Below are 25,777 nucleotides of genomic sequence, written 5' to 3' on the forward strand. Positions count from 1 at the left end.
GGAATAAGATATTGATTTGTCATTTCCCAGAGCTGGAGCTTTGTAAATAGGCTGAGCAGATGTGTGACTGGTGATTCCCGATAATTGTTGTCCAATAACAGTCAGGTGCCTTTTGATACATTAAACTTGGATGTACTGTAATGTAGATCATCATTCATGATACCTGGCAAGTGCGCACATCCAATAAACACACACAGGCACACGTTCTATTTGGTATGCACGCAACGAGCCGACTCTGCTCAACCAAAAACAATCAAATATTTATTCCCATGTTTACAGCGTTCCATTTTCACAATATTACCAGTAACACATTTCTCCGTGTCGACGTGAGAGTTAGAGATTCTTGCTCTGAGGAGGCGCCCAGGTGGAGAAGCTATTTAGTTTACAGTTTAGCTGCAGTGAGTGTATTTTGTTTTTCTGGCCACAGAATTTGAGCTAATTTTAAAGAAACAAAATAAACTAAACATACATATTTTGTCCTCCCCTGCTGCTTTTCATTTTTGTACTAAAGAAATTATCATTAGACACTGCTGCATTATTTGTATCCACTTTAAGTTCTGTTGCTTTGTGTTGCATTGTGCATATGCAGTGGCTGTGTATATGGCACACACTGCATGTTTTTATAGCCATTATTCTTTATATCATAGAAAATCTAGAGCTTTTAAAGCAGTTTTTTTGTGCAAATTTTGCCTTATTCTCCTTAATAACCTGAGGTATTTCTTTTTTTATGCCTCCCATATAATTCTTTTAGTCACTTCTTTTTGTATTTATTGAAATGTCTCTGTTTCACAATAAAGTCTTATATACTTTTTTTTAATTAAGTATAATTTAAGATTATAGAACACTTCTGTCACTGCAGTGCAATGTGTAAGCATCTCCACCAGGTGACGCTAAATGCTCAGAGCTGGGGCGGTTTCCTGCAGTTAAATCATCCAACCACTGGATGGAAGCAAACAGAAATAAAATGCTAGTGAAAGGAATAACCGGAAATGATTTGACCGGATAAAATAAGGAAGGAAAAGCAGCGGGAGAAAAGAAGCGATGGTGAACTTGTGACGCGTCTCCTGTTTGTCGGCTAAAAGCTGCGTTTGTTCACCATTTGTGTTATTGGGGCTGTTGCATTAAATGGTAAGAGAAAAGCACAAATACGTTCCGCCTGTAGCCTGCTTGGGGCATGAAAGCGAGTCTGTAAAGCGCATCTGGAAGTGATCGACCACAGATGCCACACAAACCCAGGAAGTGCAGAGATTAAAGGGGTTTCGAATTGAAGTGCTGGATGTAGAACAAAGGCTTTGCGTCCTTCACGCACTGAAAGTAATAAACTCTGTAAGCACGTGGTCGTGTCACGTAGGCAAAGAAAAAAAGTTGATAAAGTGATTGTGCACATGCTGTGATTTCTGATCTGTGTACATCAGTATTTACGCTTATTTGAACAATGCTACAGTTACAGTTACTGGTCTATGCTTGAACGGAAAAAAAATATTAATGCCACTTAATTTTCTTCATGTCCGAAGCTACAGATAAGATAAGATAAGCACTATTCAACTCCCGTGTATCACAGTGTGAAATACTCACCACTCACTTCATTGGCAGTGGGTGGGATCCCCTCGTATCATTGATTCAACAAAGTGCTGAAACATTCCTCAGAGATTTTGGTCCATAATGACGTGATGGCGTCACACAGTTGCCGCGTATCCATGATGCATCTCTCCTATTCTGCCACGTCCCAAAGGGATCGTGTGATAGATAAAGATACCTTAGTCCACACGGGGAATTTGTTGCACGCAGAGTCCATGCAAAATCATGAGGCTCTAAATATTCTGCACACGTACAAAGGATAAATAGATACTATATACAGTAGAATAAAATAAAATAAATATACAATAAGATAAAAATAGAATACAAATACAAATACTATATACAACTGAGTAAAAATACAACGATGACAGAAAGGATTATTGCACTTAGTATTATTGCATATGTATGGATGTGTGTGCTTGATCAGTTAAAGTCTTTATTATGGAGATTGAGATCTGGTGACTGTGGCGGCCGTTTGAGTACTGTGAACTCATTGACATGATCAACTAACCAGTTTGAGATGAGTTGTATAGGTAGGCTCTCCACCACTACAAGGTGCCTAAATTCATAATTTATTGTCTTTTTGCCAAATTCTCAACCTACCATCCAAATGTCGCAGCAGAAATTGAGACTCATCAGATCAGGCAATGTTTTATAGTCTTCTATTAAATCATTTCAATGACCCGATGCAAATGGTGGTTGTAATGAGTGGTTATTTGAGCTACTATTGCCTTCCTCACAGCTATTTTAATATCTGAGAACTGCCACTCACTCGATACTTTCTCTGTTTCTGATCTTTCTCTGTAAATTCTAAAGATGGCTTGTTAGGGCCATGGCTGGGCATGACTTGCTCTCTTTCCAGCCGTAGATGCTGCCCTTTCTCTGCTGTCCTTTCTATTCAACAATTAGGCTTTGAGTACTTAAGATCAGGGATCAGGTGAACTCCAGTCCTGGAGAGCCTTTGTAGAGAGCTGAGTTGCATATGGCTTAACTGCTTATGCCTGCTCTGTGGAGCAGAGGGCATTTTTAACCATTTAACCTTTTTGACGTGCTCTTATGCATTAAATCTTTTGATGCTTATAGTGACTTGTCTGTCTTTTTTAGTATAGTTATTAATTTTTAAAAAAAAAAACTTTATTTCATCTATATTTTTGCCTCCTTGTCTCTTTTTTGCCCCAACCTAGATACTTTTCGTTACTTCCCTGCATCCCCTCGACTTTTAGAGGAATGTAACATGGATTTGTGTGAAAATCCCAAACTTTCTTCCCTGTTCTGAGGTTGAATTTGACTGTATCTACATACCTAAATACACTGAGTTTCTACCACATCATTGGCTAATTAAATATTTGAGTTAAGGATCAGTCACACCAGTATACCCAGTGAAGTGGCCGGTGAGTTTATTTTGTCAGAGGTTGTCATCAGAGATTGTGGTTTTCAACACGTTATAACATATTATGTTACATATTACATGTTAACCATGGCTCAGGGGGTTGGGAATCGCATCTGTAACCGGAAGGTCGCCGGTTCAATCCCCGGGCTCTCTGTCCTGGTCGTTGTGTCCTTGGGCAAGACACTTTACCCTACTTGCCTACTGGTGTTGGCCAGAGGGGCCGATGGCGCGATATGGCAGCCTCGCTTCTGTCAGTCTGCCCCAGGGCAGCTGTGGCTACAACTGTAGCTTGCCTCCACCAGTGTATGAATGTGAGAGTGAATGAATAGTGGTATTGTAAAGCGCTTTGGGTGCCTAGAAAAGCGCTATATAAATCCAATCCATTATTATTATTATTAAATTATGTTAAATGTTACAGTTTTATATACTAAAAAAAAGTAGCTGCAAAATTGAAACATTTATTCATTAGATATCTTAAACAGTCTTGAATATTTCCCATTGTACATTCTTCATCCACTGGATTATTGGCGAGACTTGAATGAGTCATTAAAATAAATGTGAGAATATCACATTTTTCCATAGCCACGTAAATTAAAAGGCAGCCAGGAATATGTTTAGCAGTGATTATGCAGGCATGTGCAGGACAATTAAGTGTTGCATTAGAGCCTGATAGATATATATCAAGTGAGCAATGTAATTGGCTAGTATTGGCTTAGAACAGATATATAAGCATTGATGCACATGTTATCGGTCATGCAGCAACTTGAAAACTCTTTGTTTTTGTTTTTAAAATAATGAGAAGGCAATGAATGCTTGTGGGAATGTAGACATGCTGTCATGGCCTATTTGACCAGCAGAGGGACCCTGACTCTGGTTCCAATACACTCCCTGCTGTCTGCAGCACATTTAGCAGAATAGCGTCACAGCTACAATTATTACCACTAGAAATGTTGGAGAATGGATGGATATTGGAGCTGTTTACTTTTTTGAAAGTTTAATTTAGTCAAAAGGTTTTTGGTTGAGTTCGTTGGACATGTCACATATACTTTTATTAAAAGAGGTCTTCATCAACTTGTTTTGCCAGGAGTTGATTTAAATCAGTCATGGCTGAGGAATCAGGAGAGGAAATCCAGCTACTCAGAAGTCAGAAGCCAAAGCTTATAGAAATCCTAAGTGCCGATCCTGACTTTGTACTCCAGCATGCAGATGCTCGCCGTCTGCTGCCTCTTCACGCCTACCAGCACGTGAAATCTTGCCGCACTCCTAGTGAAAAAGTGACAGAGCTTTTGGATCACGTCATACAGAGAGGTCCCGAAGCAGCAAAAGAACTACTGGAGCTTTTCAAGGATAACGCCTTGCAAGAAACCTTCCCAAGGCTTGACTTTATTAACAAACTGAAAGTCAACACACGGTCCTCGGGTAGGTTAAAATTTGCTCATTTTCAGCAATCTTTTATTCCAGTTAGATTTCTATTTCTGATCTATAAATAGAAATATTTTTTTTTCACTTCCAAGGAGGAAAAGAAACCTCAGAAAAAAGAAAACAAGCGCCTGAGATACCAGATGTCATTCCAAACAAAAGGATCTGCAACAATGGTGAGTGGCAATGCACTGAAATATATTCCACTGTCAAACTCTGTAAAACAGTCACATACTTTAACGGCCTCATCCCACAGGCTCTGGCATGGTGAGTGAGAAACAGCTGATGTCTGTGGCCCGTACCATCGGCAAATCTTGGAGGGCGATTGGCAGAGAAGCTCTGGAAATCTCATCTGTAAAACTGGAGCAAATCGAAGAGGACCATAATCTCCATGTGGAGCGAGTCTTTGCCATGCTGCGTCACTGGCGTAACTCACAGAGGGAAAAAGCCACACCCACTCAACTGCATTCACTTCTCAGTCAGGGAGAGTGGATGTTGCCACCTGAAAGCATCGACTTCCTGTTGAAGACTGACTGATTACTTGCTTGGAGTATAAAGGAAATGTTTTTACTGACAAGTCAGATCATAAATATCAGGGCTTAAACAAGAACAAGGTTTTATTGTTTACTACTCTGCATTTAGCACTACTGTACTTCATACTGTACATTTTTAAATGATGCTTTAACAATTATCGTAGGAAAGTCATAGAAGTTTTGCCTCATGAAATCTCTTACAAGAGTTGCTTTTATGTCTGTTTTCTGTTGTGGTATCTGTAGTATGATTTTTATTCACCTTTCATTTGAGAAGATAATGAAAAGCAAGCTGTACTTACTTCATTTGAACGGTATTTTCTTTTTATGTTGGGATTATTCATCTTAGGGATGAAGCTCAGCGGTCCACATGAAGCAGCAGAGAAAAGAACATTTTCAAAACTCTTTCATGGAAAACATCTGCAAAGGACAGAAGCAGGAGAACCTTAGTACCACTTGAAATAACTTTGTAATTGTATTATTCGTTCAACTGCCATAAAATAAACAATATTTTATTTTTTATTTTTTAACCAGTGTTTAAGAATTGAGCCACTGCAAATGGGGCACAGATGACTGGACAGAAAATGGTGTGAAATCGAGTTGAAGGCTGATAAACTGGTGTGTAAATGTTTGGGGGTTTTTTGGTATTTGAATTTAATCACCAGAGTAACCAGATCAGCAAGTTCAGCCACAGACGAAAGCATCACTGAATGTCCCAGAAACATAAGAGACTATATAAATCCTTTTTTTTTTTTTGCTTTTTTACCCCTCAGCCATAAAAGAATGATGGGGTAACGCTGTCACCCCACTGGTACGTGTTGATTACATCAGTTACATTTTTCTCAGTGCTGTTTTACCCATAGAACCAGATATTTTCTCATTTTGCACCAATCTCTGTAAACCCTGGTCGTGGTGGAAACTCCCAGTACAGCAGCAGCTTCTGAAATACTCTGACCGGCCCGTCTAGCTCCAACATCCATGTCATGCTCAAAGTCACTTAAATCATCTTTCGTCCTCCTGTTGTTCAATTTGAACTTTAACAGTTCACCTCGAACATGTCTTTGTCAGTGCGCCCCAGGGCAGCTGTGGCTACAATGTAGCTTGCTATCGCCAGTGTGTGAATGTGTGTGTGGATGGGTGAATGACTGAATGTAGTGTAAAGCGCTTTGGGGCCCTTTAGGGACTGAGTAAAAGCGCTATACAAATACAGGCCATTTACCATTTGTGCACAAATGCATTGAGTTGCTGCCTTTTGATTGGCTGACATTTGCATTGACGAACAGTTGAACGGGTGTACCTATTGAGGTGGCTGATGACCGTACATTCGTCCTTGACTAGCTGCAAACTTCTCCTAAACGTTAGCTGTTGCTGCTCATTAAAAAGGTAAATAAATAAAAATCACAGCTGGAAGAAGAAAAGAAGCCATAACTGGGAACAAAGCAATCCTAGGAGTTCTTTTCTGCAAAACTATGAAGGTTTTCTGTCTGTGCAATCTGGGAATCGCTTTGCTCCTGCATTGATGTTTCATAGAGTTTCTGTAGAGGCTGACTTGTGTCTTTTAAGATTCATTCACCTTCTCATGCATATCAGAGCAGATATACAGCCTCTATTGCATAACACTCCATAACTCATCACAGTAAAACGACTGCCTTTAACAATGTTCACCCACAAGCTAATCTGATGCTCTTTGTTGTGAACTGATGAGAATCATTTCATGAATCCACAAAAGTTTTATCCATTAAAGTGCTATACATGACTTATGACTTACTAAAGCATATTGACCTTCTAAAAACGAACTTTTGTGAGCCCATAAATCACAGTTGAGTGTATGTGTGTGCCCCATTGTCTTTTCTCAGCTCAGATAACATTAACTAGAAGTGTGGGACAAAGGTTGCCTCCCTCCCTCTCTTGCCACCTTACCTTTGCTTTGTAGCCATTTTCTGCAGTCTGGTTTCAGAGCAGCACAAACTCCGTCTCCATTCTCAGGTTAGTAGTATGAAGTTTGCACCATGTGTCTGTTTCTTATCACACCTTTTGAATTTAAAAGTATTCATGTTTTTTTAAACAGCACATAAGAGATAATGGAACAAGCTAGTCTCCGTGACCTGAATGAGCCTCTCATTGACCATGCTGAAGGCCAGTTCTTCTTAAATGAAGCCTTCAAAATTATTATGGAGGAAGTGCTCTCCAATGGCACAGATGTCAAACAGAAGGTATCTTGTGAAGCACAAAATAGTTTCCCTGTCTGCGGTAGCTAGCAAACTTCATAATCCACACTTTCCTCGTGCAGGTTTGTGAGTGGAAAGAGCCCGAGGAGCTGGCTCTGCTCCTGGATTTGGGGGTGAGAGAGACAGGAGAGCCACGGGACAAGCTCCTCCAGAGAGTAAGAGATGTTGCCAAGTACAGCGTTAAAACAGGTAAGTAGAAAAATGAGCTAAACAAACAGGCACTTGTCCGATCTTGAAGGGACTATTTCTTTTGTTAATTCCAGGTCACCCACATTTTTTTAATCAACAGTACGGTGGGGTGGACTATCATTCCTTGGCTGGAAGATTCCTCACTGAGGCTCTCAACACTAATCTGTAAGAAGGAACAAATAAGATAAATATTGAGGGGATGGAAGGTTAAGCCTGTAAGAATATTGAACAATAAAATGTGTTAGGCACTGATCAAAGGAGATCAGAGTTTCTGCTTTGGTAGCAAACTGTAGAAATACTCTAGAAATAGGAATAAGCAGAAAGAATAACCTCCAACAGTGAGGTTATTTTAGGTATTTTGCATATTTTTAGTGTATCAGTGTTTAATAAACCGAATTTATTAGAAAGCATGTGCAAAAATATAAAGTCAAAGTGTTTCAAAAGGATGTTTGGGTGCACTGTTTGAGTGGTGCTTCTTGGCACCAATACTGATGACATATTTCACAATGTTGTGGGTTTTTTATATATTGGTTCGTAAGCAAGGAAAGTTTCCTGACTCATAGAGCAGCGCTGCAGAGATTTACAAACTGAAAGATAAAATGAAGACGAGGCTAATCCAGCAAATAACATGATCAGACGTTTCCTGTGACAACTGCAGCTTCACCTATGAGGCAGCCCCAGTCTTTGTGCTGATGGAGAACGAGGTCCTCAGGGGCCTACGTCAGCTGGTTGGTTGGACAGAGGGTGATGGGATTTTCTGTCCGGGGGGCTCAACCTCCAACATGTATGCCATGAACCTCGCACGCTATCAACGCTTCCCAGAGGTCAAAAGCCAGGGGGTGTGGGCTCTCCCACGGCTAAGCATCTTTACATCTCCAGAGGTGAGGGCGACTGTTCACCTGTTTGTCAAGGTGTATTGTTGATGCAATGGAAGCTTCATCAGGTTTATTTCTAACTTCATGACACTGTTGAAACAGACATACTTGTGTTTTTTCAGAGCCATTACTCTGTAAAGAAAGGCGCTGCATTTCTGGGGATTGGTTTGGACAACGTCATCTTTGTGAAAGTGGACGACAGGTAATTGAACTTTTTTATTGTCATTGTACAGTTGCTTGCACAGAGAAAGTAGGTAGCAAGACCACAAAGGTGCAAAAGTAAAGATATATATATAAAAAGAAGAATATAAAGAATATAAAGAAGAATATAAAAACACTATATACACAATGTATTAGTTACATTATTCACTGTTGGGGGTGTATACATGGGCATCATAATAAGAACCCTGTAAAGCTGTTCTTTAGTCTGTATGTTTTGCACCTGATGGATCTGAACCACTTTCCAGAGGACAGGATGTTGAATTGGTGGTGGTTAGGACGAAGTTGGTCTTTATAATTGCCATGCCTCTAGAGAGACATCTAGAGGTGGCAATGGAGTCCAGGGAGGGGAGTGGACAGCCGATCACCTTCTCTGCAGTTCTGATGACCCTCTGGAGTCTCTTCAGTGTGCACCAGCACACTCTCAATTGTGGCTCGGTAGAAGGACACTAGTCTGCAGCCTGTTCCATCTCAGAACCCTCAAGAAATGGAGGCGCTGCTGGGTTTTCTTCACTAAGGCGGATGTGTTTGTAGTCCAAGAGTGTCTGGGGTGATGGTATTGAAAGCCGAGCGAAATCAATGAAGAGCATCCTCACTGAAGTCCCAGGATTCTCCAGGTGATGCAGAACAGAATGGAGGGCAGTGGAAATTATATCCTCGGTGGACCAAAGCTGGGTGGGAGGCAGTCCTTAATGAGCTATAGGACCAGCTTCTCTAAACACTTTGCAAACTCAGGTGTCAGTGCAATGGGTCTGTAATCATTGAGGCCACTGAGCATGGTGGACTTGGAGACTGGGACTTTTGTTTCAGATTTCAGGCAGTGAGGGACAGTGTAACAGGGAGAGGTTGAATAGTCTGGTGAACACAGGAGCCAGCTGGTCAGCGCAGACTTTGAGCACTCTCCCAGGTATTCTGTCAGGGCCAGAAGCTCTCCTCTGATTTACTGCTCTGAACAAACTGTGAACCTGGAGTTCTTGGGGGGTAAATGTGTGTGGGCTGTGATCAGAGGCTATGGGCAGGGCGGTGTGCATGGTAGGGGTGTCTACAGTTCTCTGGAAGTGGGCAAATAAGTTATTTAGTTCTTCTGCTAATGAGATGTCCATGTTATCTGCATTTGTCCCACTGCCTTTGTAATTGGTGAAGTGTTTCAGGCCCTCCCATACCTTTCTGGGGTCGTTATCTGAGAGCTGATCTGACAGTCTACTCGAATAGTCCAGTTTTGCTGCTCTGATGCCTTTTTTAAGGTCTGCTTTTGCTCTTCTGTACATATTCTGGTCCCCAGATTTGTATGCAGAGTTACATGCCTTTAACAATGCCTGAACCTTACTCGACATCCAGGGTTTTTGGTTGGGGTAGACGCGGAACTGCTTTTCCGTGGTGAGAGTGTCAATGCAATACATGATGTAACCCAGCACTGCAGCTGTGTGAGTCTCTAGGTCGTCATGTTCAAAGACACTCCACTCTGTGAGGGCAAAACAGTCCTGCAGCTGAGCCAGAGCTTCCTCAGAAATGGTGTTAATAGTTCTGATTGTGGGCTTTGTCCTTTTACTGAGTGGTGTGTATAAGGGGACAACAAGCAGAGAGAGGTGGTCGGACATGCTCAGGTGTGGGAGGGGAACAGATCTGTAGGCCTGGTTGATATTTGAGTAAACATGTGTGTTATTCCCTCTCATAGGGCATGTCACATGTTGAACAAATGCAGGCAGCACGGTTGTTAAGCACACTTTGTTGAAATCCCCTGCGATGATGTGTACTCCCTCTGGATATCTCCGTTGCTGTTCAGAGATCGAGTCGTGCAGGTGGGCCAGGGCTGAGCTCACATTAGCGTTTGGAGGTATGTAGACTGCTGTGATTAGCACTACAGGCAGTTCTCTAGGCAAGTAAAAGGGTCTGCACACGACAGACATCGTCTCTATGTCCGGGGAGCAGACTGTGGTGATTATCTTGGTGTTTGTGCACCAGTTGTTATGTGTGTAAATGCACAAACCTCCACCTCTGCTTTCACCTGCTGTAGCCTTTCCGTCGCTGCGGTGCATTGTGCGGCCCGCTAGTTGCATCGAGGCGTCGGGAATTCCCTCTTGTGGCCACGTCTCTGTGACGACCAAGGCACAACAGTCGCGGACGAGTGGCTGTGCGGGGAGAAGTAGGTTCAGTTCGTCTGTTTTGTTGACGATCGAGCGGGCGTTGGTCAGGAAGATGCTTGGAAGCGGTGGTTTAAAAGGCTGCTTCTTTAGCCTGACTCGCACGCCTGACCGGCAGCCCCGCTTTTTCTTGCGTCCTGTCCGCCGCCTGGGTTGCTTGGCAGAGCCGATAACAATCCACGGAGCGCCCGGTGTTCTCGCTATCTCCGGGGGGATGTTGTTGATCCTCTGATAATCACTGGTAACGGGGATCTGGCTGTTATAGCCGATGTTGCATAATTCCAGATGACTGTAGGTAAGTTTTGCTTTGCAGAAAGGAAAACGCCTAATTGGAGAGGCTGAAGCTGCTGCGTCCGTGTGCGCCGCCATCTTGGATGCTTTGGATGACTTGTTAGTTATCAGTTGCCTGCTGAAAGAAGTTATTGAGCATTAAAGAAATTGAATTTTCTTCTGTCCCTAATTTATACAATTGCAAAACGAATGCTCATAAAACTCAACTTGCAGATGTTATATGACCTTTTCTATAGACTCAATAATTATTCAAAATACAGTCCCGATAAAAAGTTTAAGAACACTAGAAAAATGGCCAAAAAAATCTTATTTTGCATGGTCGGATTTTAACAAGGTTCCAAGTAGAGCTTCAAAATGCAACAAGAAGAAATGGGAGTGAGACAAAGCAATTTCAAAATATTGAAAACAACGCTTAAAATGAAACAGGCCGTTTTCAGGCACAACAGAGTTGCCATTTTTCAAGTGATCTTAAACTTTTGATTGGGGCTGTAAATAATAGATTCATGTTCTGTATTGAAATAATTGTTACACCTTGATCTATTGTAACCTGGAGATGTACCAAGTAAAAATAATACCTTTCATCTAATTAAATGCTGTCTCTTGTGCTGCAGAGGCCGTCTGATTCCAGAGGATCTGGATGAAAAAATAGAGCTGTCCAAATCTCAGGTAGATTTGCTGATGTTTAGCTAGTTTTCATCAAATGTAACATGTAGCTTTTAATCATCATCTCCTGACTCTAATTGTATTTTTGTGTGTTTTCCATTAGGGTGCAGTGCCATTTCTTGTAAGCTGCATGTCAGGGACCACAGTGCAGGGTGTGTTTGACCCGCTGGATCACATAGCTGATATTTGTGATAAACACAAGCTGTGGATGCATGTAGATGTGAGTGCACTTGTGGAAGACTGATGTGTGTTGACGAGACTTGGTTTTGTGAACCTTGTGAGAATCTTTTATCTTTTTTTTTGTCAGGCTTGCTGGGGAGGGAGCGTGCTTTTTTCTAAGAAACACAGACATCTGATGAAAGGAGTTGACAGGTATTAAAATGTACATGAGCTTGTACATGAGTGGAGATACAGTGTAAGGCTGTGATGTTGATTAGAGTTTGTTTCTGTGTATAACAAGAGCAAATTCAGTAGCATGGAATCCCCACAAGATGCTGGTGGCTGGCCTGCAGTGTTCTGCTTTACTCCTGAAGGACACCACGGTTTGGCTTCACAATTTAAAGGCTGCAGAATTAATAATCATAAAGTTTGGGTTTGTACGTTTTTTGACAATCATTGACTTTGTTCCAGAATTTGTTGAAGCAGTGCCACAGTGCCAATGCCACATACCTCTTCCAGCAAGATAAGTTCTACGATGTGAACCTGGACATTGGGGATAAGTCTGTGCAGTGCAGCCGCAAGGTGGACTGTCTGAAGCTGTGGTTGATGTGGAAAGCTGTTGGCTCCATGGGCTTAGAAGAGCGTGTAGACAAGGCTTTTATTCATGCAAGGTAAATAAAGGATGTGGCACAGGGCGAGCTTCAAATAAAGTCGTAAAGTCAGATTTGTCTCATTCTAACAGAAGATCAGCCTTACACATCCAGTTAAGACCCCTTGAAACCAGTTGTCTTTCTCTTGGTTTTCACTAACTAATAAATTATGTCTAATATGTTAGAAATATGATTTTATTTTTTTTTTTAAATATGGTTACTTTTTGGGTTTTTTGCTAAATTTTTTCTCTTGCAGATATCTGGTGGAGCAGATGAAGAAAAGAGAGGGGTTCCAGCTTTTGAGCATGGTAATTTCATACATTTTTCATAAAGCATACCTGAGTTTTTTACCTGCAAAATGTCATTACCATGCTTGCATTTGTCTCTGCGGACAGCCAGAGTTTGTGAATGTCTGCTTCTGGTTCATACCACCAAGTTTGAGAGGGAAGCAAGGAACTGAAGATTACCAGGAGAAACTGGCAAAAGTAAGTTTGTCTGTTGCTGAATAAGAATAAGCCACCACATTTGAGATATTTTATTCCTTCCGTTGCACACATATTGACATGTACTTAGATGTGGCATCTTCATTTTTTGTAGTGTGCCCATTATCTGAAATGTACAGTTAATTCTGTGTATTGTTTTCTTGCTAAAAGGTAGCTCCTGTCATCAAGGAACGTATGATGAAGCAAGGCACAATGATGGTCGGCTACCAGCCTTTGGGAAACAAGGTCAACTTTTTCCGTGTGACTGTATTCTCTCCCCTACTGTCCCAACAAGACATGGACTTCTTCCTTGATGAAATTGAAAGACTTGGAAAGGACCTGTGACAAAGCCCATAAGTGAACACCTTGCCCTTCAGAAAATTTGATTGTGCGTTTAATGCTGGTCATTGTAATTTTACAAATAACAACAAAGTCAAATTGTGTTAATTTCAATATCTGATTTCCTAGATTCCAACAGCTGTTAAATAAATAAATAAATAAATAAAGGTTACTTGGTATTACAAACTTTATATCACCATGTTCTTTATTGTAAAGGAGTTTAAAAAAAATTTGGAGAATGCCTACCCTTTACATTTTATACCTAACTAATTACTGATTTTTTTTTTTTTTATTGATTCCAAGAAAAGTGATTGGGGGCTTTTGTTTTGTTTTTTGTTTTTACTCAGAAAAGCAGTTCAGGGTCACAATGTCTTTCTGTAAGTGTAATGTAAAACAAACAATAAAACAAATCGTCACCTCTGAGAACCTGCGTTTGGTCTTGTAATGGATTCATTATTCAATTATTTGGTTAGGTTTAAGCAAAAAAAATTACTTTCTTTGTGTAGAAATAGTATTCTCAGTCAAAATGTAATATTTATAAAGTCTGCCAGACACAAAGCCTTTAAACAAAACTTCTGCAGCACACCTTACAGTTATGGCCGCAAATCTGGGTCACTCCGCTTCGGTCACGTGTCTTGGCGTACGACCAATCAGGACTCTCCCCGGGGAGCACTTCCGGTGGTGTTTCCTGTCAGTGTTTGTAAACTGAGAAAAAATTGGAAGTGCGACAAGAAATATTAATCTTCAGCACTGTGAAAAGCGAAAGGTAAGCGGCCGAGTGTGCAGCACGTCGCTCGCGGCTCTGTACACGTTTTATTTCTGGTGCCCGTGTGTTTGGAGCAGTTGTAGCTCGCGAGGGCGGCGTTATTTTGAGGTCGGCGCGGAGCCTGCACGCCCTGCCTGTTGTTGTGCTGTCCGGGGCGGGGGGTGGGGTGGGCGCTCACTCACACAAGAGTTGTCCCAAAATCCAACTCCGGGCTGGCTAGCTGCTTTCTGCTTTCGGTTCATTCAGCGGGGACTCTCAGCGTGCGGCACACTTTCATACAGACCCCCGCGGAAATACACAAAGCTGTCTGTCCCGTGTCCCGTGACCCCAGCGGAAAAATAAACCTCTCTTACTTTCTCTCCCCCCCCCCAAAAAAAGCTGGGATACGTTGCTAGCTAACTGCTGCTAACTGTTTGATCTTTGTAAGATCGATCAGAGAATAAACCCACCAGCTTACAAATGAATCGCAAAACAAAGCGTTTTCCAATAATAGATGTGGTTGAATCAATTAAAATAAAAATCTCTGCCCGTATTATGGAGTTTTCTGTATGGGTGGGTTTGGGTCGTCGAAACAGCCCCCTTTACATTACCATAATAGATCATGCAGTAATCGTGCCATTTATTGTGCATGTTTGTATGCATTCATCATTTAAGTACTTCTAGCACCAGCTTTTGACCTGACTGGGAAGCTGCTGTATGCATTTTATTGTCTAATACATGAGTATTAAATGCAGGTAGAACAGACAAGAAAGGAGGGTAAGAGAGCAGGACAGCACACAGGGTTCAAGGCAGACTGGAACCTAAGCCACTGCATATACATATACCCCCCCAAACCCAATGAGCTATACCGACCTCCTAGTAGCTTGGTTTTTACAGTATTTATGGCCTTTACATGACAGAAGCAGCGTCATTCATATCCTTTGTAATCAGTAATGCATATACTATTATATATTGTACATATATTTATTAGTCTCAGATTTAGCCATTCTTGTATTTTGCTTGTTTTACGTTATTGTATTTTTGCACAACTCTGTTGCTTGTGAAGCTCGCACACAAGAATTTCACTCACATGTACTGTACCCGTGTACCTGCACATGTGATGTGACAATAAAAGTGATTTGATTTGATTTAATAGCCACATTTGTGTGTAGGGTTTTCAAGACTAATACTTATATTTTGTTATTTTAAAATTCATTTTAAAACATCAGCTGATATTAATTCTCACAAACACACAAAACATAATCAGATTTAAACATATTTTGATAAATGTAATTATTTAAAAATCCACACTGATTTAACGTGTTTGTAATGTGATTTCTAATTTTCTCTGTCATGTGCATGAAAAAGACTTTCAAACAAATTCCTGCTGAAAACCAAGCTTCATTTAGGATGTTTTTTTTATTACTGCAGCTGTATGAGGTAGATACAGGTGTGTGTTTCATTACACTTGGACTAAAGTGCATTGCAAACCATTTAAAAAGAAGCATCATTTCTATATTCAACTACTGGCTATTGTCATTGAAGGATTTGTTTGGTTAATGTATTATTTACACAGTTGCATTGTGCATAACGAGCTTTTTCCTCATCTCCATCATTTTTCTCATTTTACCTTTTATTGTTGTGTTTTCTGTCAGCCATGTACCGAGCAACTGGTGCTTTCCTGTCTGATAGACAGCACGTATTAAAGCTGCACATACATTTTTAGTCATATATGCATATGCCTTTATTTTCAGACTTTTGCCCCTGATGATTTTGGAGGGTGTAGTCTCATCTGTCACCCCTCATCCTGAGTGAAGCCCCTCTGTCCCCACAAACACACACGCATTCAAAGCACGGCGATGACACACCATTCCAGCAATTCTGTTCGAGACCATATGAAATGGGTCAGTGGAAGTCTCTTCATCTCAAGATCACGATCATGGTTTTATCGTATGCATGTATCCGTTACTCGCATTGTTCAGTCCCCCTCTCCTTCCTTCTGATGCCTCGCTGCGTGAGGAGTCCTGCAATCTCCTCTTTTTCAAAACGACATTTTGCTTGTATTGTCAGGCTGGGTTGCTGGGCTGCGAGGCAGTGCTGTCCAGCATGGCCCTAATGCAAGCCAACAACATCCCAGGCCAAAAGAAGATGATGTCACCCTTGGGTCAGGGGCAAAGGACCAGTCCTGAAAGCCACCAAACCCACTCGCAGCATAGCCAGAACCACCACAGCCACCAGGTGCACCATGGACAGCCACATCACAGCCACATGGGCCATCCATCAACTGGGAGCTGCCCACCCCTGGTGAGAGATGCGTCTTTATTTTGCATGGAGAAATAACTCACTTTAAGTCTGCTAATGTTATTTCACAGTTTTGCTTTTATAAGCCAATTTAAGTCGTTGGTTGACAAATGTACACAGGTTGCAAAGCAGCATTTAACAGAAGCCTGTTGTCACATTTTTTTCATCTTTCAAAAGCTCATCCGGAAAGATGGAGATTATCATACATCAAGGATAATTGAGGGAAAGGGCATGCAGGCAAACCAGAATATGCAGCCCAAGAAGAAACACAAAAAATCCGGTTTAGCCAACAAAGTAAAAGTGGAGGTAAAGAAAGGTTAAAATTATACTGAAATTAGAAAGTGAAAAGACCGTTGCTCTTAAGTTAATTTCATCTAATTGTCTTCACGTTTATAGCATTTAGTTCCATCAGTTGATATGGATGACGACAGCTCATTGAAAGTCCAGAAGAACTTCATCTGTGATCATTGCTATGGAGCTTTCCGGAGCAGCTACCACCTTAAGAGGCATATTCTTACACACACAGGTGAGAACTTACCCTCACCTCTTTACTTCAATTGGACTATTTTTTTATTTATTTTATGTTGAATTGTATGTCAACTAGGTAAGTCTTTGTGAGGATGTTTCCTCAAAGCCCATCTGCTCAGAATAAGCTTAAAAACACCCACCAACTTCCTTTATTTTTAGTATTTGCTCCTTAACCTGTTTTGATGCGTTTTCAGAGGTTGGTTGACAAGTTTGTAAAATGTGTCTTTTCCACGTTTCTTCTTCTCAGTTTGTATGTTGATCTGAGTTCTGCATTGGTCCTAATTTGTAACTCAATTATAAGACTCATACTAAAGTAATGTGCAAAAAATCTTGCCATCATTTTGTTTATAATTTGCTTCTGAGGAGCCACATTTTGTTATAATCTTTTACAATGGGCTATAGAAGGCGGAGCAGTAGTTCTCCAGTCTTTCCAAGTTTTTCTTTGGACATCGATGCTTTTTCACTCATTTTCAGTATAGTCCTCATAGTTGATTTTCAGAGAAGTGGGGTTTTTTCTTTTGTTAAGCCACATAACACTGAGTATGAATCATTAAAGCATGAAAAGGGCATCTAGCTCAAGAATAAACCCCTGTCATGTCTACACATAACAGACAGCTTAGGAAAGAACCAATTTAAATAGTGTCTTTAAAATCATGTCATTTGTTCCCATTTCTTCAGTTGAATTTATTAAAAAAGGCCGGTAATGACACAGCTTGACAAGCATAAAACAGTATTTAGACCAAACAGGTCTTTCCCAAAAAAGGCTATTTACTGGAAAAAATGAGGAAACTGAAAAAGTGGAAAACAAAAGATGGTAGTCCTAAAAATCTATCTGTAGCATACGAACAGTGTTTGAAAGTCATTTCATGAAGAAAATGGAAGACAAATGCAGCAAAGACCTGACACAGGACCCGACAGATGCATCTGAACCTTCTCTGAACTGTTTGCTGAACAAGAAGTGAAATTGGTGGAAGGCTGGGTGTCGAGATTAGATTCTTTAGGAGGGCGAATGGAGAGAAAATGCTGTGATATGTCAAATCAAACAAGAACTGCACTGAAAATCAGAGGCAACAGGACTTATGGAGTAAGTTAATCCATATTTGAAATTGTTGTTTCAAATTGTCATCAGAATGTACAGAGTAGGTCAAAAGAGAGGTCAGCAGAGTGTCTGAAGCTATCTTTAACACACAGTGGAGGCTCTGTCATGGTTTGGGGCTGCGTTTCAGTCACTGCTGTTGCAGATCTTCTTAAAATTGATGGAATTTTGAAAGCAGAGAAGTAACATCAGATTTTGATCCACCATACAGTACCATCTTAAAAGTATCTCATTGGTAGTGGCTTCAATAGTCCCAAACTGACAGCCAATGCAGTAAAAGCACAAAAAACGCACAATGCAACACTGTCAGTCTCGGATTGGCCTCGACATTACTGACTGATGTTGACAGAGAACGGAACAAAAAGCAGCCAACATCCAAAGAAGAGCTTTGTGTGTCCTTGAAGAATCCTGGATTCCTGAAGACTGCATAAAGAAATGACAAGAGTGCTTGTCTAAGACAGTTCAGTTGAAAAAAGCTGGTCATATCTAATATCAATTATTAAGCTCATTAGAATTGCCGAAAGTGTGTTTTTGCCTTTTATGTTTTTGTTTGCACCCCTTTTCTCATCAAAGAGGTGTCTCCAGACAATTTAGATTTAGATGTCTTTTGTGAAATGCGTGTGAAATCAGCGATGATTAAATTCATTTTCCCCGTGTGTGGGTTTTGTTTTGTTTTCCAGGGGAAAAGCCATTTGCGTGTGATGCTTGTGATATGCGGTTCATTCAGCGTTACCACCTGGACAGGCACAAGAGGGTGCACAGCGGAGAAAAGCCTTATCAGTGCGATCGCTGCCATCAGGTTATTCATACTTTTTTTTTTTCACTAATATACTTGACGTGTACTTGAACAGATCCTGCATTAAGAGATTTTCAGCTTGTCTCAATCACTCCAACAACAATGGATTGCAGATGTATTGGTGGACATGTTACTGCATGTGCCCGCTGTGTTGAAACAAAAACGAACACAGAAAAACAATTTAGAAATATTTTAGTTTTAAGCTGGAAAAATAAAAATTACCAAGGGAGGGGGCCTAAAGGAAGCAATCAAACAATGTTTAGGGTGCACAATCTGTAATGTGGGCAGTGCAAGTGAAAAACTAGCCATATGCTGCTAATTTATCTATCTTTGCTCCTCTTTATATTTAAAATCGGTTGTGCATGGAAATTAGAGCAGGGCGATATGACCAAAAATATTTATCACGATATACATTTGAAAATTTGCAATAACGATATAACTGACGATATAATTGACACGAGACAAAATACTTTACAACTCCACAACTTTATTCGTGCCAAAAAAAAAATCAATGTATTTTCACTTAAACAAGCAGCTGTTTTTTATGTACATTAAAGTTATATAAACTTTAACAGTGCAAATGCAAATTCCTCGCTGACAGTTTAACCAAAAGGCATTTCCAGTGGAAACTGGCCGACACATCCTCAGCATAACCATGTATAATATCCACAAAACTTAAAAAGAGGTTATACACACACAATACGGTAATATTATGTTGAAGCACAGTACGTATCACTCCGCGAGGCTCCTGCCTATTATTGCCGTAATGCCCATCAAGCTGTGCGGGTTCGTAGCTTAGCAAAGTCGTACTAAAACATTTGACAGATTTTCCAGCGTCGTGCACATAAAATCGTTTCCAGGTCAGTAAACACAACCAGAGTTCATACATAAGGCACACGGGATTATAAGGGGCTCTGTCGACTTTCAGAAAAATCAAAGGATTGATTTTAAGTGCGCCGTATTTTCCAAACAACACGGTAACAACGACGGCCCGCTAGCATGCTCTACCAAAAATAGTGCTTTGTTGTGTATCTGACGGGGGAAAGCCAAACCAGTTCCACCACTGAAGTTGCAGCATTTTTACAAACCAGTTCTGGTTCGTCCGTTTCATTCAACGATCCGCTTTCGCCCTCCTCATTCTCTGTCGCCGCCATGCTTTTTCCGCCATATGTGTATGAAAACAAAGGCCCTGCACATGCGCGTTTTACCCATATTCTATCGCGATATTTCATTTTCTTATCGTTGCCCAACATTATACCGGTATTACCGTGAACGGTATGATATGGCCCAGCCCTACTGGAATTTGAGATTTTCTACAGCACTTGGTATCAACCATACAGTGTAAGATTTTCAAGGCATTCGATTCTAAATTCTGATCAGAATCTCAGCCAGTTTCTGTGTGCAGATCTCTACTTGAACCACTTTAGCAACTGTTTTACAAGTGAAGTATTTACCAAGTGGAATTCTTATGGAGGTACACCAATAAATGAGCAACAGAAAAATGACAGACATCACCCAAATAAAACTGCTGGAAATGTACTACCCAACTACCCCACCCTAATTCAAATACTACTTTGGCTGAAGCCCACATGTTTGTTTGCATTGCTTCAGAACTTCTCACGGACAGACAGGCTTCTGAGACACCGACGGCTGTGTACAGTTGGGATGAGCAAAGAGGAAAGCCAGTACTCCCAGGACTCATCTACCCATCCGGCCTCATGGAGCCCCCTACATCCTTCGAGCAACCGTCTGACTGTCTGACCCTCAACTTCCACATAGAGACCCAACATCAGCTCAGTAACATCACACCTTGGAGTGGTGACCTGAAAATAGCCCAACTTTTCCACAGCCAACCTTTAGTTTGCTCTCACCAGCTCATAGTGGATTTTTATGGTTTTTTAACCTACTGTCACTTTAGAATCCAGGAAGAAGGCGATTGGGGAACGGACTCATTTGCAGTCACGGACATCGTATTGCGGCAATAAATGGAGATTACACAAAATTTGTGACTGCATGGACAGTCAGCACCTTCCGTGCTTTCAGCCTGCAGTCAACCCCAACTCTGCCTGTTAATTCAAACGAACGGTTCGCTAATGTAGACAGACAGAAAACCATGAAGCATTAAAACGTCCTATTTGTTTTGTGTTTCTTTTGTTACTAATTATGTACCGGCTGCAGCTTATAAGCAAAAGGTCACAGCAGGCTTTCTGTGTGCTGCCTCGAGGAAGTGATTAGTCAGTGAAATACTGTAGGTCGCTAACACATGTGAAGGTAAATTTAATGACCTTTTTGATGCCGCTGATCTAAATGTTAAAGATTGTTGGAGAGGAAAAAAACCATCAAATTAGTCAAACATTTTTACTTTATGTGCCGTATTCTTAAATTCTTAAATTAATCAAAATATTTTAATCTGCTGTTCATGCTGCTGTACATCTGGAAAAATAACTACACGTCCCTACTGGTAACCAAAACAAACACTAAAGCTGAATTGGATAGATGGTATCTGTACCATGGCAAACACATTTAGAGTTCTACCTTGTTTTAAAGGCATATGGCCCTAATTGTAAGACCTATACTGGCTGACAGCTGACAGATTTTCGAGGAGCTCCAGTTTTTTTGAAGCTGATGTTTACTGGATGTAGGGATGACCCGTGTGTGGCAAAGAATGAGGTTTTTCTTGACGTGCTTCTGTAAAATGACCTGCCGTATGAATCCATTGTGGTTACGCTCCCTTCCTAGAAACCGCTGTCTTGCCTTTTCCTGTTCAGTGATCAGAGATTGTTCTCACTTTAAGACTTTTATTCCCTTCATTGTATTTTGGTAAATCCTTAGGTTTACTCTTACTTAAATATCTATGAAATATTGTCAGAATCATGCTTGTAATATTTTTTAAATGCAGCTGGATCAACGCTCGAGGCTTTTCACACGAGTGCACTGGGGACCTTTTTCTTCAGCACTTGTGTGAATGGCCCAGGTCAACCAGGTCATAATACAAATTGGCTCTATACAGATTCTCACTGCTGAATTGTGTGTTTGCCTGACTGAGTGTGATCTAAATGCAGTTCCATGTCATTTAACACTGAGCATCTTCAGTGAAGATGACAAGTCGTACTTTGTTGTGGAACTTTGAGGGTCGTTTGTATGTTGATTACTGGCAATATGAAACTTCAGGCCTGTATATTGTGAAGTCACTGGACTGCAGATGTTAGTTCAGTTGTAGATGACTATTATTTAGACGAAAGGTTTTTTTAATAATAGACAGGTAGATCTGTTTCTGTCAGACTTTTAGATATGTGAGAAGAGTTTGGGCCCATTGCTGACTGTCTACTGTTTATGAAGTTAATATATATATATCTATAAATTGTTTTAGGGCTAGAAAATAGCATGTATGGGACCTAAACTCCAAAGGCAAATCAAAGTTTTGATGATGTTTTAACCTTTAGTCTGATCATTGTTATTCTTTATTATAGTTCAATAGGCCATGGTGACTCAGCACGAAGCTTGCTTTTAGGACAAAAGTTTGAAAATGTCACACTTGCCCTTTTAGTGCAGCAGCTGTGATTAGTTAGGATATTTTGTTTTCATTTGCATGTATTTGTTGGAGGATCTTTTGTTCATTTGTTTGGAAAATAATATTTTTTTGTTTATCTGTTTTTATTTTATCAGCCCCTATATTTTGTTATGCCAGGAGTGACATCGAGTCAGTTTCACACTGTAGTGAATGGAGTTTTGGGCCCAAAGTAAAAATAAAGTTGTTTCTTTTTAAACGGGTGGTATTGGTCATATATTTACAGCAAAGGTTCGTGGGCGATTTTCTAATAACAGTTTCGAAGGATAGTCTGTAAAGCCTGCTACGTTCATTTGTGTAAGTAATGCAGCAGTTATGTCAGCAGGTGGCAGCCATGACCATATGAGCGTTTCCTCCCAGCCTGTTCATGGAAATGGAAACAAACCTCAGCACAGTGCTCTGTGTGTTGTTTCAAAGAATGCTGCCTCCTTTACACCAAAAGCGTCGCTTCTTCTGACTTCAGTGTGAAGCTGGCGAACAACAAGAAACCCAGCTGTCAAACACACCGAATCTCAAACATACCAATTAATCAACAAGCAAACGTTTTCTTACACATAAGCATGTAAAACCTGTGTCATAATTTAGTGCGTCTTTACAGAACTCCCTAATGCAAAGACACTGATGGTACCTGCACTGTGTAAAAGTGTTTGGTTTTTGGGGTTTTTTAGTTTATGGGATGTATTTTAGTAAACGCTCAATGGAGGACGTGTTCAGTGAACCTTATCTGGTGAATATGTCATACAAACATATCTGTGTTTAACACATTTATCAGGCCATCTGTCAGAAAAAAACAGAAAACCTCGGTTAAATTATTTTACCAAATTTATAGAAAATTTCAAAGGACCATTTCTAAGCTAAAAATGTTGTTTTTATTTGGTAGGCGAATAACAAACTGAATTCATGTTTTTATACCCAAATTTTAGCCGGCACCCTGGACTTCTCTCAGAAGTCATAAATAAATCAAAGATGACATTTTTTGTAAAACAAAAAAATAGAAAATTCATGGATAACAATAATTATGTTTCAGCATTATTTAAGAGCTCGTTCATACCGGTGGATTAACCATCACAGAAATGTTTTTCTTTTAATGATTTCGGTAATTACCGATATTGTTGATTCAGTTTAGGGCAGCTGTGGCATAAACCTTATCTGGGGTTAAACTCTGTAAATCATCTGCTTGGAAATTCTGCTTCTTGTAAAAATAAGGTAAAATTTCCCATAAATACACTTCTGGTCAGAGCAGAGTTGGCAAATCAAATTTCAAAACCTGCAGTTTGCAGTGAAGAAATGTGAAATATACAACAGTCGTTCATAGAGATGATTTGTTTAACAGATTTCTTCCAAAGGACCCAATCAAATGGACGTAAACGCCTCTGTGGCTTTAGCCAGATTTAAGAGAATGGGAAAGAATTTCTTCCATCCTGCTGCCCTGTAATTCGAGCTGCATGGGTATTGCTACATCAGTTGTACCATAGGAAGTGCAGATCATACCCTTTAGCACCTTCTTTGCTATTGACCAGTTCTTTAATTACACAGCATTAGGATAGGCAGGATGAGATCAGCCTGAAGGCTGCTGGGAGTGTGCGCTTTCCCCCATGGGAGACATCCCCTCCCTCTGCAGACTGATTTACAGCACCCACAGGCCCCCGGCACTTAACAATGGACCTCCTTAAGTGAGGTAGATGGGGAGGAGATCAGAGAGGGGGAGATAACACTCCATCTTCATGCACAAAGTGCTGAAATCATCTAGGTTTGAAATCATCTCTGCACGACAGACTGATCATGGAGTCAGTCCAGAGGTAAAGTGTGGGAGTGCTGCCTCGTCCTCAGTCTGGCCTACTCTATCAGGGAGGAGAGCTCTCCTTAAGACTGATGGCCAGTTCTCTACATGCTCACCTCTCCCCTCAGAGGGATGCAGAAAAAAACATAGGCTTGACAAACTGAAATCTCCCAAACAACCGGTAAATCTCAGCTAACTGTGTATGCCGGGGCTCGTGTCATCACGTAGGTGGTTCAGAGGTTTAGGAAAACAAGTGCTCAGCAGCAGAAAGCCTCTGTCTCCTACAAATGTTTGGTTGCCCTCTGATCAAACACATCACAGGCTTGCTGCAAATGACTCAAACCCTCCTAACAATAGCTCCTGCTATCTCCTTCTCCCCGAGGTGTGGGAGAGCCTTTTCATCTCAGGCTTTGATTAATAAAGGAATCGCTGGTTGGTTGAAAGCAACGATCTGCCCCCTACGAACATCCATCATGCGTGTGACAGCCCACCTCTCTGCGTTAATTAGCACTGATATTTAAGCTGTCTGAGGCGTACCATGACCGTCAGCGTGCGGTGCTGCTGCTCATCATTAAAATTTCAATCCCTTTGCCCAGGTTACTCCCATTTTCTGTGACACCTCAGTGAACACGTCCTAAAACGTTCGCGCAGAAGCACGGGGCCATGGCAGAAATGTAAAGAACGACTAAAAAAGACCTTTAAATTACAATAATTCATGACTCTGTTGGTGCACCCTGCCTTTCTCATGCATTTGAGAGTAAAAACATCAATTTGACTTATCACACTCGCTCAGTTATTATTTGATATTACATGAAAGAGTCTGACATTAATCTAAAGTTCTTGTCAAACAACGAGCAAAGAAAGTGTGAATGCATTACTTATTAATGATTACCAAATATTGTAATATTCTCTAATACCAGGAGCTATTATTCAAGAATAAATTATTTATGCAGCCGATTCTTGGTTTATGTTATAACCAAAAGGCATCCTGCACCAAAATGAGAACTTCAGCGGGGGCAGAAATAAAGAATGGCTGAATTAAACGAACATTTTTAGTCAAAGGCAGCCATCTTATGGACAAAATGGCTTCCAAACGTACGCAAAGTTGGTGTAGCGGCGTCTATAGGGTGCCAGTGCATGACTCTCACCGTTAACAAAGTCTAGTAACTTGTGAAAGTTAAAAAGGGGTTGTCTGCCCACCTCAAAACGATCTCTCTAATGGGAACGTTCAGTCATGTCATGCTTCATATTGTCCCATATTTAGATGGCTGCCAACTCTTTTTTAATTAGTGCAACTCAACAAGATTAATTAGCCTCGGCACATCATTCCCAGTACTCAAAATACAACACAGAGGAGAAGAGGAGCGAAAGCTTTCACCCGTCTGACGGGTAACGAGGGAAAAGTTTGTATTCAGCCCATGTGTGCGATGATAGATCCGAATCATGAATATTCATACGTGAAAATGAACCCCGGGAACGGTCAGAAGTTGAGAGCTGAATTTTCTAAATTCCCTCATTGCAATATGCAATTAATTAAATAAGAGAAACTGGATGTGGGGTTAATGAAAACAGTTCGACTGCCTGGCAGTTATATGAGTTTCATTTACCAGCCTCGTCTTAGTGGTCCTGGTGTCTTACTGGGACACATGAAACGTGTTTTTAAGGCTTCTAATCAAAACTTGTGCCTGTCAAGTCAAAAATGTCCACTCTGACAAAAAAGGGTTAAGTCACAACTTTGTCTGAGTTCCTAATTGGCAGGCTCGTCCAGTACTGCCAGGACACATCAAATGAAAGATGAACGTGAGAGTGC

The 25,777-nt window shown here is 40.8% G+C and overlaps 2 protein-coding genes across 3 annotated transcripts; both read left to right on the forward strand.

The window, feature by feature from the left end:
• Nucleotides 1-985: 985 nt before the first annotated feature.
• Nucleotides 986-5,447, forward strand: zgc:174906 (uncharacterized protein LOC571548 homolog). The gene is made up of 4 exons (XM_040047361.1): nt 986-1,128; nt 4,053-4,387; nt 4,483-4,563; nt 4,644-5,447. Exons 2-4 carry the CDS (start codon nt 4,072-4,074, stop codon nt 4,922-4,924), a joined length of 678 nt encoding a protein of 225 aa, XP_039903295.1. The 5' UTR covers nt 986-1,128; nt 4,053-4,071; the 3' UTR covers nt 4,925-5,447.
• Nucleotides 5,448-6,102: 655 nt separating this feature from the next.
• csad (cysteine sulfinic acid decarboxylase) lies at nt 6,103-13,579 on the forward strand. 2 transcript variants are annotated; one of them, XM_040047359.1, is made up of 13 exons: nt 6,103-7,130; nt 7,208-7,334; nt 7,409-7,499; nt 7,993-8,215; nt 8,332-8,411; nt 11,472-11,526; nt 11,627-11,743; nt 11,831-11,895; nt 11,984-12,065; nt 12,154-12,353; nt 12,589-12,640; nt 12,728-12,817; nt 12,986-13,579. In XM_040047359.1, exons 1-13 carry the CDS (start codon nt 6,999-7,001, stop codon nt 13,157-13,159), a joined length of 1,488 nt encoding a protein of 495 aa, XP_039903293.1. In that variant the 5' UTR covers nt 6,103-6,998; the 3' UTR covers nt 13,160-13,579. The 2 variants fall into 2 exon arrangements, with proteins under 2 accessions (XP_039903293.1, XP_039903292.1); XM_040047358.1 differs by lacking the exons at nt 6,103-7,130; nt 7,208-7,334; nt 7,409-7,499; nt 7,993-8,215; nt 8,332-8,411 and adding an exon at nt 9,707-10,032.
• The last annotated feature ends 12,198 nt before the right edge of the window (nt 13,580-25,777 follow it).

The sequence above is a fragment of the Simochromis diagramma genome, unplaced genomic scaffold (assembly GCF_900408965.1).
Source record: "Simochromis diagramma unplaced genomic scaffold, fSimDia1.1 OVJJ01000387.1, whole genome shotgun sequence".
In the NCBI taxonomy this organism is placed as follows: domain Eukaryota; kingdom Metazoa; phylum Chordata; class Actinopteri; order Cichliformes; family Cichlidae; genus Simochromis; species Simochromis diagramma.